The following is a 13,392-nucleotide window of genomic DNA, read 5'->3' as shown; positions in this document are numbered from 1 at the left end:
AATGGATGGATGGGTGGATGGATGGATAGATGGGTGGATGGGTGGATGGGTGGATGGATGGATGAATGGGTGGATGGAGGATGGATGGGTGGATGGGTGGATGGATGGATGGGTGGATGGATGAATGGATGGGTGGATGGATAAATGGGTGGATGGATGGATGGGTGGATGGGTGGATGGATAGATGGATGGGTGGGTGAATGGGTGGATGGATGATGGATGGGTGGATGGATGGATGGATGGGTGGGTGGATGGGTGGATGGATGATGGATGGATGGATGGGTGGATGGATGGATGGGTATGTGGATGGATGGATGGGTGGATGGGTGGATGGATGGGTGGGTGGATGGATGGATAAATGGGTGGATGGATGGATGGATGGGTGGATGGATGATGGATGGATGAGCAGATGGATGGATGGGTGGATGGATGGATGGATGGATGGTTGGGTGGATGGATGGGTGGATGGATGGATGGATGGATGGTGGATGGATGAATGGGTGGATGGATGGGTGGATGGGTGGATGGATGGATGGGTGGATGGATGAATGGGTAGATGGATGGGTGGATGAGTGGATGGGTGGATGGATGGATGGATGGATGGGTGGGTGGATGGACGGATGGGTAGATGGATGGATGGGCGGATAGATGGATGGATGGGTGGATGGATGGATGGGTGGATGGATGAGTGGATGGGTGGATGGATGGATGGATGGGTGGATGGGTGGATGGGTAGATGGATGGATGGGTGAATAGATGGATGGATGGGTGGATGGATGGATGGGTAGGTGGATGGATGGATGGATGGGTGGATGGATGGATGGATTGGTGGATGGATGGATGGCTGGATAGATGGATGGATGGGTGGATGGATGGATGGATGACACATAGCCTGAGGAGGAACTGAGGATGCTCAAGTCTGACAATTCAGTGCATTTTTCCCCCTTCCCCCTCCCCATGAAAACACCATCCTTTTTCCCAGAAAGTTTCTCTCAGTCCAAAGTTGATTCACCCTGAAACTAACAAAGCTTCATCTTCAGGGCCCTTCTTTGCACGTGGCCCCTTCCAGGGCCTTGGATCTCATTTCCAACATCATTTTTAGTTTTATACTATTTCTTTTTCAATTCTTAATTTTTTTTTTTTTTTTGGCCTCACCATGCAAGTTGCAGGATCTTAGTTCTCAGACCACAGACTGAAACTGGATTCCTGCTGTGAAAGCACTGAGCCCTAACCACTGCACCACCAGGGAAGTCCCTGTACCCTGTTACTTAAAAAGAGATCCCCGAATTGCATAAGCTGCAGGCCACACAATCCCTACCTTTCTCTACCTCTGCCCCCATCTTATCTCTCCTGGCTCATCTTGGTGTCAAGATTCAGCTCAAGTCATCCAGTCTAGGAGACCTTCCCTCACACCCCTCCATCCAGGCACAGCTGCCCTCAGGCGCTAAACACAAATCCATCCAGACAGACAGCCATCACCGAGTGCTTGCTCAGTCACTCAGTCATGTCCAACTCTTTGCGACCCCGTGGACTGTAGCCCACCAGGCTCTTCTGTCCATGGGATTCTCCAAACAAGAATGCTGGAGTGGGTTGCCATTTCTTCCTCCAGGGGATCTTCCCAAGCCAGGGATCTAACCTGCATCTCCTGCAATGGTAGGCAGATTCTTTACCACTGAGCCACCTGGGAAGCCCAGCCAGGCTTTGCTGTTTATTTTAATGCCTGTTTCTCTCTATGAGAGTGTAAGCTCTGTGACAGCAAGGCCCATAGCCAGATTGGTTTATACCCCTCCCCCGACCCCCGTATCCTTGGTGCTTAGCTCTGTGTCTGCTACACAAGCAGTTAATTCTGTTAATTCAAGCAGTGAGTGAAGGCTGCACCTTCTCTTGTCCATTTCAGACCCTTGCTCGGGCCAGCTCCTCCCTAGGCGCCCCCTCCTCTCCTGTCCAGCCACTGGCATCCAACCCACCCTGCAGCCCCAGCCCAGGTGCACAGGCTCTCTGAGCTGCCCTGGGTGCTCCAATACTGCTCTACTTTCACCCTCAGATACACCTCTCAGCGCCCCTCCTTCCACCTCTAATGACTTTTGGGAGTCGTTTTAATGCACCGAGTCTGGTTCTCCCCGACCGGACCATAAACTCCTTAGAAACGAATTCTTAAACCTCTCCTGTTTCCACTTGTGCCTTGTGCATTATAGGTGTGCAATAAATATTTGCTCATTGACAGATGGGTTCACTGACAGCTTCAAACACACACCAAGACGAATGTTTTAAAGTCAGTGTCTCTGTTCTTAAAGATCTGTGGGAGACCATGGGGATACAGGAATGCAGCTCCTAAATGGGACCATTAAGACGGCATTTTAGGCAGCAATATGGCCAAACTGACTAGAGTCCAGCAAGACTGACCCAAAAAGCTGCCAGCAAATTTTCCAACTCCCTTAACTGCAACGCTCCGGCCATAAGATTGCCGCTCTTCGTGACTTTCAGGGTGCCCGCATCTTTGTGAGAGGGGCAGCCTCTGAGCTTTGGCTAGCTAGCTGGGGCTTTTTCTCTGATGTGGCGAGAGAGCTTGGACGTTGCGCCATTGGTTCCAAAGGGCCAGCCACCTGGCAGTGACGTGGCCTCTCACGAATGTTTTACCTCGAAATCAAAGCGCTTCTGATTCTCCACTTTCATTCCTCCGGACAAACACAAAAGGTTTTGATCCACACAAAGAAATTCATCTTGTTCGCTTCTGGCTTCATTGGCCTCCCCACCACCCCCCACCCACTCCCCGCCAATATGTATTGTTTGGTTCATATAAAAGATCAAAAAAATCCCTTTTCTTGGCTCATTATGTGTTTTCTACAATGCTCTTGGTTAGCTGTTCTCCCCCCGTGTGCCCTTCATGTTGACCTTTCTGCTCACTGACCCACGTCAGTCAGTTTCTTGACCAAACCCTGATGGGCCTTTAAACTGTTGGGTGGAAAAATACAGCTGTTTTCTTTATAAAGCACGTTGACCTGCTCGCCTGAAATGTTGTAGTTAATGCCACAACAAGAGTGTATGGGCTGGGCTGCAGCTCCGGTCCACCAGGAGTTTAATTTCTGATGAACCAAATCCATTCCATTTTAAATCTTAAATGAGTCCATGCTGAGAAAAACGCAACCGACACAAGCCCGTGGCAGGCGACGCGCCAGGGAGACAGAGCCTGTGCGCGGCGGCCAGTGGCCGCTAGACAAACCAGCCCCACGCTAACCAGTTTAGCTGATGAATTACCGGGCCACGCTCTGCGGATGGCTGGAGATGCTTTTTTTTTTTTTCACTCCAACATGGGTGAGGCTGGAGATAGACAAGCCCTGACGGAAACCAGCAAGCAAATGGAACGTGTAACGAAGGGAAAGGAGATGGAGCCAAAGAGGGGGATTTGAGAGACTTCCCTGGTGGTCCAGGGGCTGGGATGTTGCCTTCCAATGCAGGGCGTGTGGGTTCAATCCTTGGTCAGAGAGCTAAGATCCCACATGCCTCATGGCCAAGAAACCAAAGCATAAAACAGAAACCACATTGTAATAAATTCCGTAAAGACTTTAAAAATGGTCCAAAGTTTCAAAAAAAACCCAAACTTTAAATTTAAAAAAAAGGCAAGGGATTTTAAATGGCCATAAAAGGTCTGATGGTCCTCATGGTCTGGGAGCTAAGATCTCGCAAGATGTGCAACATGGCCAATAAATAAAAGTTTTTAAAAATTAAAAGAAATTAAATGGCCATAACAATGAATGGAGTTTGGGGACAGAAGAAATTAAACTAAAACACTGCATTTCTATCTTCTTTGTGTTAAATTTTCAAGAGACCCTGGACCACAGATGAACTAATAATGAATCCTCCACATGTTGATGTTTTCTGGTTCAGGGTTTTAGAGAAACCCTGCCTCAGCACTATTGGTACTTGGGGAGATGATTTCTTGCTTAGGGTGGTGGGGGCGGGCGTCCTGTGCATTGCTGGACGGCACCCCTGGCTCCTAGCCACTAGCAGTGCCCTTTCCAGTTCTGATAACCAAAAGCATTCTTCTGACATGGCTGGATGTTCTTTAGGGAGCCAGACTGCCCCTCGAGGTTGAGAACCACTGGTCTGCTTCTAGAGTGCCATAATCTCTTCTGTAAGATAGTGTTTCATTCAAATCTGTCTTCCTTACATCCTTGAGAAGTAAACAAGGTAAGTACTGGCACTCATACTTTCAGTTCAGTTCAGTTCAGTCGCTCAGTCGTGTCCAACTCTTTGCAACCCCATGAATCGAAGCACGCCAGGCCTCCCCTGTCCATCTCCAACTCCTAAGTTCGCTCAAACTCACGTCCATCGAGTCAGTGATGCCATCCAGCCATCTCATCCTCTGTCGTCCCCTTCTCCTCCTGCCCCCAATCCCTCCCAGCATCAGAGTCTTTTCCACTGAGTCAACTCTTTGCATGAGGTGGCCAAAGTACTGGAGTTTCAGCTTCAGCATCATTCCCTCCAAAGAAATCCCAGGGCTGATCTCCTTCAGAATGGACTGGTTGGATCTCCTTGCAGTCCAAGGGACTCTCAAGAGTCTTCTCCAACTCATACTTTACAAATGAGGAAACAGGCTCAGACATTAAGCCATTTGTCCAAGAACCCTCAAGAGAGTTAGAAGTAGGATTGTCTTCACCCTTAGCCAGGGCGCACCCATCTGTTCCAGGATACACGGCTTTAGGAAACATCTGATATGGTGGGCAATGGTATTTTCCAAAAAAGAGCACAAAGGGGGAAAAGAGTAAGGCCCTGAGTGGATCTGTTTCATGATACATTCATAAGTTCACACTGAGGACATTTACTGAAGGTCGATTAATGAGAACAAGGTTGTTTTGAGGAACTTAAGTGTTGGAAGCAGGATGATGGAAAATAACCAAAGTGCCCCCTTATTCAGTGCCCTCCTGAGCCTGGCACAGCCGTGTCATCTCATTTGTCGTTGTTCAGTCACTAAATTATGTCCAGCTCTTTGCAACCCCATGAACTGCAGCATGGCAGGCTTCCCTATCCTTCACTATCTCCCAGAGTTTGCCCAAACTCACGTCCACTGAGCCGACCATGCCATCCTACCATCGCCCCCTTCTCCTCCTGCCCTCAGTCTTTCCCAGCATCAGGGTCTTTTCTAATGAGTCATCTCATCAAATCCTCATGACTCCCCCACAGCTGATGCTAACTATAACAGCCCATTTTACAGAGAGGAAACTGAGGCTCAAAGGTAAGTAACCTCACACATGGCACAGCAAGAAAGCGGCTGAGACAGAACCCGCCCTGGGATCTGCCTGGCTGTAGAGTGCCATCCACACCGCCTTCCTCTCCAGTGTGGTGGCTGCAGTTTTATACCTGCCTGAGCAGCCAACTTACAGCTGTATCTCTTGTGATCATATGAAAACACAAGCTGTAGCCTGGAATTGTTTTCACAGTCCTTGTTCACACAAATTCTGGTTTGAAAGGAGTCAAGTGGCAATTTCATCTAAAGTTGAGTTGTTACCAACAGTCAACAAATGCTTGCATCTTATTTTTCTTTACAAATATTTAATACAAGTCAGGCAAGAAGCACACAACACTCACAATATCTGCTAAAACCCGCCAAAATGCAGTACGATTGTGACTGTGCCTTGGCTTGTTTTTGCCCAGCCAGCCAGAGGGTCCTGGACTGACGGCCCAGCAGAGGAACCTAGGGTTTCACAGAGTCGGGTCCCCAGGGCCAGACGATGGCTCTGCACACTGGCCTCAAGGAACGGAATCGCCCAGCCTCAGAAGCCCATCGAGGTCTGAGCTTGCTTCCAACCCCCTCAGTCTGTGATTCATTCACTGCAGGGCCAGCACAAACACAAAACCAACTCAAATCATACCTAACAAGTTAGGGTCTCCATATAGAACACGTTTAATTGAGTTGCCTTCCCATTATACTTTTTAAACAGTTAAAGGTGCGTTTTTTGGGGTTTTTATAAGGTGCATTTTCTTAACAAGCGGTTTGAGTGAGACAGTTTATGAGAACGCATGCTGCTAGAAACAGATGACCGACTTAAGAACCACTGCAATAGGAAATAGGGGCTTGAAATCTCCACAGGGCCAGTCCTAAATCGAGAAAACTCTGTCTTTCAAGTACAGGAAAAATGGCCTAAATTCTACAAGTGAGCAGCACGTGAGCCTGGAAGGTTCTGGAAGGTGCTGGAAACAACTGCTGACTTGTCCATACAGGACTCAGAATTCTTCCTAGAGAAACAGCCTTACTGCCAGTGATCTGAGAGTTTAGAAAGGGGCTGGGTTCATCCTGGGGAACCCAAATTCCTGAGGTTTGAAAGCCAAAGGCTCCTTCTTTAGAGGGACAAAGAGGAAGGCAGGTCTCAAGCAGAGCTGCCTCCGCCCTAACCTGCGCCCCCTACCATGATGGTAAAAAGCCTGAGAGAGAGCATGTCTGCTTTCTGAAACAGCCATAGGACCGGGCACTGCTTACAGCCCCTGCTCGCTCACCCTGATCACCAAAGATGTGCCTGGGTGCCAGGAAGCCAGAAGTTTTGATTTAAAAGAAGAGAGGGAAAAAAAAGGAGGAAGAGAAAAGAAAAAAAGGACCGAGAGAGAAAGAGTTCCAGGGATGAATGAGCCCACAGCTTTCCCTGGAAAAATAAAAGCTTCCCACCAGCTGGCTGAGACTATCATTAGGATGGTGGTGGAATTTCAGTCCCCTTCCTCATGCTGTATTTTCCCCAGTTACTCTGTAAATTGAATGTAAAAGCATCTGAACAATCAGAGGCACATTGTCTTCAGCGCAGAAGCGGAATGTAACACTGTCACGCTTTACTCGATCATGAAAAAGACCCTGACCTGCACTGGGGTGTTCCCCCGACTGTGGGTCTGCCATCCTCTTTGCATCTGTCTCTACCTACGTGTTGACGTTCACCAGCATCAACACTTATTAGAGATGTTACGTTCCTAGTGTGGTTGCCTAATTTCGTCAAGCACCCAGTTTGAACACACTGGCTCTAAATAAATGCTTCCTCGTGATGACGATTACTATGATCCCAGCGCTGGTGCCAAGGCTGAGGAACTAGAACTCTGTTGGGGTTGGGGTGGAAATCTGCGAACACTCAGGATCTGAGGAGGGTGGAATCAAACAGCCCTGGAAGGCTTGGTTTCTCCTAGTCTCCACCCCCACCCCAGGACCAGAATCTACCTTTTCGCCCTTCAAGGTCCAGTTTCAGAACTTTTCCTCTATAAAGCCTCTTAAGTCCTGCTCAGGGTTTCCTCCTCCCAAATCTGAACCCATCCAGGTAGTGCAGAAACTTGAAACTTACAAGGGGTGACCTATGACATTGCCTGTCTCATTATTATCTGTGCACACACACAAATATACATGTGTTACACACGTATATACACATATACGAAGCAAACCAAACAGATCTCGCCTGCCTCTCCAGAGAGACAGAAGATTCAAGGCTGTCAGCGAAGCAAACCAAACAGTCTCTCCCCATAATTGTATTGACAGAATATCAGCTGAGTTCGGCTGGCAGGAAGGGTGTATACACATATATACACATACACATATATACAACACACACACACGTATATATGCCATACATATGAAATACACATATATATGGGGACAGAGGTGCCTGGCGAGCCACCTATGGAATGCATGGGGTTGCAAGAGAGTTGGACGTGACTCAGCGACTAAACAGCAACAACAATAAGTACATAAACATATATATTCCATCCCTGTAGCTGAATAATTAACTCCTTGCAGGCAAAAGCTGAGCTCTGAATTTGCCTCTATGCCCTCAACAGAGCTTAGCATGGTGCTGAGTACTTCATGGACATTCAGTAAATATTTCTTGACTCTGAACAAATCCCAAGAAATTAGTAGAGTTCACTCTGAAAGGCATGTTGTGTGAAACAATAATGGAATCAGACTCATTGGTGAACATCTTTTGACTACCTGCTGTATAGATACATAACCAATCCGGGTCGTCACTCATTAGCTAATCATGTATTGTGGCCAAAAAGAGCTCGGGACTGGAGGCTAGGTGATGTAAGTCTCACCCCATTTTGGTGAGCAGGTCAGGGTAGCGCCTTGGGCAAGTCTCTTCCCTCCTCTGAGCCTTAAGATCCTCAAAAAAAAAAAAAAAAAAAAAGAATTGGACTAGATGGCTGTAAGCCTCCTTCCAGCCCCCAAATGATGTGATTCTGTAACTCTATCTTACAAATGCATGCACTTCTTATTTGTGACATAAACCCCCACAGAAAAACAAAGTCGGTGATAAATTATGAAAAAATCGGGTGCCGTGATCATTTGCACTCTCTAAGGATGCTCAATTCAATAAATTCCACCCCTATACCTCGCCTGCCTCTCCAGGGCGACAGAAGATTCAAGGCTGTCAGCGAAGCAAACCAAACAGTCTCTCCCCATAATTGTATTGACAGGCTATCAGCTGAGTTCGGCTGGCAGGAAGGGTGAACCCTGACAGGTTCTGTGAAGGAGCCTTGAAGGCTATTGGAGCAGGATCCTATGTTGAGTCACAGAGTTCTGGCGGAATGAGAATCGAGCAGGGAGAAGCTGGCTTCTTTCTCTATTTAATTTTATTCTTCCCAGAGAATCACATTTGAAGGAAAACTGGCTCACGTCACTTTATACAATAGAATAGGAGCCCTTTCTAGTGGAAAATATTTACTTCTTCTTGGGGGCCACATGAAAACATGGGGTTGATTCAACCAGCCCCACTCAGTAGCCGGTTGGCTTGGCTTTAAATGAGGCAAACGGTTGCTGAGCATTTGCTGATAAAATATCTGCTTGGATGTCTGAGGTTTTCACTTTTCACTTGCTTACGGTGGCATCTTGCAGACACATTCTTGAATAACTGATATGCGTACGTCCTGGGAAATTCCATGGGTGTGAAACAGCACTGTTGTGTTTGTTCAAGGCAGTGTGCTGCATTTTAAATGAAAAAAAGCCCTGATCCTATTCACTGGAGAAAACAATCTGAGCAACAATACCCCCAGTTTCGGGGGAGTAAATGACTATAGCTATGGTGTTACATTCTCCCAATATAGACAACAGCCTTCAGGTTCACAGTGAGACAAAACCCAAATATATCTCAGTTCCAATCATCCTCCTGCAGACACCCCGGGCAGAGGGCACTCCCGCCTCTGCTGCACACTGAGAAAGCGCACAGAAAGGAGGGCCTGAAAATCTGGGTTCATGAAACTGACATGCCACAGTGAAGAAATCCACAAGCCATGCCTCGACAGAAAGTTCAGCAATATATTATTTTTGAAAAGATTTTGTTTTTAAAGGCTCCGCCATCTTGGACACTTTCAATCTTCTCCTTTCCTTGAGAACTGAAACCCTCCCTCCCCAAGTTTTTTCATAATTTAAATTTTCTTTAAAATAGAGGAAGCTGTTTGGAGTTTGAAGTGGTAAGAGGAGAGCTGCCCTGGGAGCCAGTGAACGTCACTTCTACCCTGAGTCCCGCCAGAACCTGGCACAAAGAGCCTGCCACACAGCCCCAGCATGCCCAGGGCAGGAGAGGTCTGGAGAAGGCAACAGTCAAGGCTGCGCCTCAGGCTCGGTGTTTCTGCAACTTTTACTTAGGTCAGGTTTTGGTAGAAAATCTGGCAGCAGAGGTCAGTATTGAAATGTGGACATAATCTTAACTGCTACTGAAAGTACCTTCAGTTCAGTTCAGTTCAGTTCAGTAGCTCAGTCGTGTCCAACTCTGTGACTCCATGGACTGCAGCACGCAAGGCCTCCCTGTCCATAACCAACTCCCAGAGTTTACTCATACTCATGTCCATAGAGTCAGTGATGCCATCCAGCCATCTCACCCTCTGTCAGTACCTTAGGGCCCATAAAAAACTGGAGGGAGCATATATGAAACGAGTTGCCAGTCCAGGTTCGATGCACGATACTGGATGCTTGGGGCTGGTGCACTGGGACGACCCAGTGGGATGGTACGAGGAGGGAGGAGGGAGGAGGGTTCAGGATGGGGAACACATGTATACCGGTGGCGGATTCATGTTGATATATGGCAAAACCAATACAATATTGTAAAGTTAAAAAAATAAAATATAAAATTAAAAAAAAAAATGACGTTTAAAAAAAAAAACTGGAGGGAGGAAAGAAAGAAGTCCAGCTGCCCCAACGAGACAAGCTGGGCACAGTCACCAGGACGCCCCCTGCCGCTCAAGCCCCGTCCCTGCTGGCTCTGTGTCTCAGGCCCTGAAGACAGAACCCCCACACGTAGGCCAGTGACTCCTGTACATTTTCCAACCCAAAGTTCAGCTTCAGGAAATAGGACTGAATGTCTGGAAGCTGTGCAGCTAGCGCCATCCAGAGGCCAAATGCTGTCCTTCTTGATACGCAGTACAAGCAAAAGGGAAAAGGCACAGGAATTTTTACCTATAGATGTATATTATACATGTTTGTTGCTGTTGTTTAGTTGCTAAGCTGTGTCTGACTTTTTTGCAATCCCATGGACTGTAGCCTGCCAGGCTCCTCTGTCCATGGGATATCCCAGGCAAGAATACTGGAGTGGGCTGCCATTTCCTTCTCCAGGGGATCTTCCTTCATTCCTAGGGAGGGAACCTTTGTCTCCTGCTTGGTAGGTGGATTCTCTGTCACTGAGCCACCTGGGAAGCTCATTATATACATACACATGTATGTATGACACAATATACATACACATGTATATTGTACATACATACATGTGCACACACATATGCAAAACATACGTGTATAATATGTATGTGTGTGCATGCTAAGTCATTTCAGTCGTGTCCGACTCTTTGTGACCCTGTAGACTGTAGCCTGCCAGTCTCTTCCGCCCATGAAATTCTCCAGGCAAGAATACTGGAGTAGACCGCCATGCCCTCCTCCAGGGGACCTTCCCAATCCAGGGACTGCACCTGTGTTTCCTGCATCTACCTGCATTGTCAGGCGGACTCTTCAGCACAGCGCCACCTGTATATCTACACATCTACCTATATTGTATATGTGTCTTTATGTCTATATGGTAGCTTGGGATGGGTATCACACACTATTCATTCGCCATGGAGAATAACTCCATTGTGTTGTCTGTCCATTTTGTACTGAAGTAGGAAGGTGTTGGCCCATCAGTAACTGCTTGAGTAAAAGCAATGATCAGAGGCAGGGATGTTGATGTCCTCTTGATCCCAGAATGTCTGATCTTGATCCCATCTGTGGGAGGCACCTGTCCTCTGAGAATGGCTATTCTCACCTAGAAACAGGTGAAGAACTTTGCTCCACTTTGGGTGGCAAAAAAAGGGGAGCATATTAGATGGAAGAGTGCCCAGTGAAACAAGCCAGCTTCTCCCAGCTGCTGGCCCAGGAACATAACAATAGTTTGAAGAAGGCAAGAGGAGAAAGTCAAGGTTTTCAAAGGAGCCAATTAACTCAGCTCATCTTACTACGATGTTAAGATAGCCTAGGTTCCCTGTACCAAAAACAAACAAACAAACAACAACCAAAACGTCTGAGCTCTGAGCAGCTCCTGGCGTTCAGATAAATAATTGCTACTGAATCCACGGTTATTACCTGCGCCTTCCACCTCCAGCGTCTGGCGAGCTGCGCGCATTTTTAAAGGCACACTGCCCTCCAGTGGCGCAAGGTAAAATTGCATGACCTGCTTTCCTAGCGCCAAACTTCAACTTGACTTTCCTGGCGCCCTCATCCCGGGAAGGCGCGTGGATGCCACGGCGTTGGGTTATCACTAGCCTGGAAACTTGACTAACGCGAGCGGGCTTGCGATCAAAGGGGAGGCGAACTCTTTGGAAACTGCGCCTCCCTCTCGCCGGTGCCTGTGGGCCCCCCATTGCAGAGAGTTCTGCGCTTTTTGGTGGTGGGTGTGGGGACGATGCGTCGGGTCGTAATTTTGCATAAGAGTATGACCGGGTGGAAATTAACACGGAAGTGATACTTTCGGGATAGATACAGAACCCTCGTACATAACAGCAGCCCCGGCGTGCAGAAGAATTGAGGGAGGCGGCCTGCACCCTGGGAGGGCTGGCAGGTGGTAAGGACAACCAGTCTGTCACCCCTTGGGTTCATTCCGGGCGAATACATATGCAAACAGCCGCCAACGTGGAGGGCTTACCGCGCGCGTGTCGGCGGTCCTGCAGGGATTGATTACCTTATGCGATCTGCACGATCACTCCCTTGAGATCACTCCCTTGAAAGAGTTCCATTCTCGACCCACTTTGAGGATGAGGAAACTAAGGCTCAGCGAGACTACGCGGCCTGCCACTGACCGCACCAAGGCCGGAGGACGTGGAGGGGGGAGGGGTCCAGGTCTGTCTGGACCAGAGCTGGAGCTTCCAACGCCGCGCTCGGGCGGGAGGGGTGGGACCCGGGCAGAACAGGTAGAAACCCGCGGCCCCGCGGATGCCCAGTGAGGGGACGAGCGCAAAGGGGCCAGTGGGTGTGGGGAGGTCCTCACCTTGACGATGAGCGGGTTCTGAAACATGGAATCCCGCACGACCCCCAGCCTCTCATTCTCCATGCCCGGCCGGATGTCGGCCACGGTCAGGGGCCGCCGCGGGGGTGGGCAGATCTGGCTGACCGTGCGGCGGACCGGCGGCTTCTTCTTCTTCCATCGCGTGAGGTCCTGGCAGGAGTTCCTAGCCTCTGGCATCCTGGGGGGTCGCCGCGAGTCCGCCTGCCGGCTGGATTCAGCGCGCTTCCCAGCTTGGGGGCGGGCAGCCGTGGAGCTCAGAGCGGGTGAGCCCCCAGTCCCGGGACGCACCACCTGGACCCCGGGGGGGGCTCGGACGCCGGGCTCCATCCGGAGGGAGGCGTGCCCACCTCTCACTCCCCCGCCTCCTTGCGAGGAGAGCTAAAACCTACAAAAACCTCTCTGTAGGTTTATGAGAGGGTCTTCTGGGAGCCTCGCTGTGGATTTGAAAAGGGGAGAAAATCATGACCACCCCTTAAGGAAAAATGGAACCGCCCGTCTCCGTGGCGACGGGACGCCAACGGCGCTGGAAAGGAGCAGGTCGATTGACTTACTGGCGGCCACCTAATTGGACCTGTTTCGGAGTTTTCTTACTCGAGGAAAACTCAGGAATCGCCACAGGGCTACGAATCTAGCTGAAGTCTACACAGATTTTAAAAGCGACGGATTTCTAGAGGACCATTTACACCTGATTTCCAAGTTAAAACACTCCCCTCCGCTCTCCACCCCTTCCCATTTTTCCCAGCGCCTCTCCCCCGTCTCCATCCCACCCCCCCGCGCCGTTCCCTCGCCACACACACACACACACACACACACACACACACACACACACACACACACACACACACACACACACACACACACACACACACACACACACCCAGGGCAGGCTGCTATGCGTTTCAGG

At 49.2% G+C, this 13,392-nt stretch overlaps 1 protein-coding gene across 2 annotated transcripts in view; it reads right to left on the bottom strand.

The window, feature by feature from the left end:
* Positions 1-12,747, bottom strand: part of CFAP77 (cilia and flagella associated protein 77) — a 152,737-nt gene extending 139,990 nt beyond the window's left edge. For both annotated transcript variants that reach the window (XM_027556655.1, XM_027556656.1), the window contains exon 1: positions 12,471-12,747. In XM_027556655.1, coding sequence (XP_027412456.1) covers positions 12,471-12,665 — 195 coding nt within the window. In that variant the 5' untranslated portion in view covers positions 12,666-12,747. The remainder of the gene's footprint in view (positions 1-12,470) is intronic.
* Between the last annotated feature and the right edge of the window lie 645 nt (positions 12,748-13,392).

This window comes from Bos indicus x Bos taurus, chromosome 11, assembly GCF_003369695.1.
Source record: "Bos indicus x Bos taurus breed Angus x Brahman F1 hybrid chromosome 11, Bos_hybrid_MaternalHap_v2.0, whole genome shotgun sequence".
Taxonomy (NCBI): domain Eukaryota; kingdom Metazoa; phylum Chordata; class Mammalia; order Artiodactyla; family Bovidae; genus Bos; species Bos indicus x Bos taurus.
Note: the sequence above shows the minus strand (reverse complement) of the source record. Positions and strands in the feature narration are given on the sequence as shown.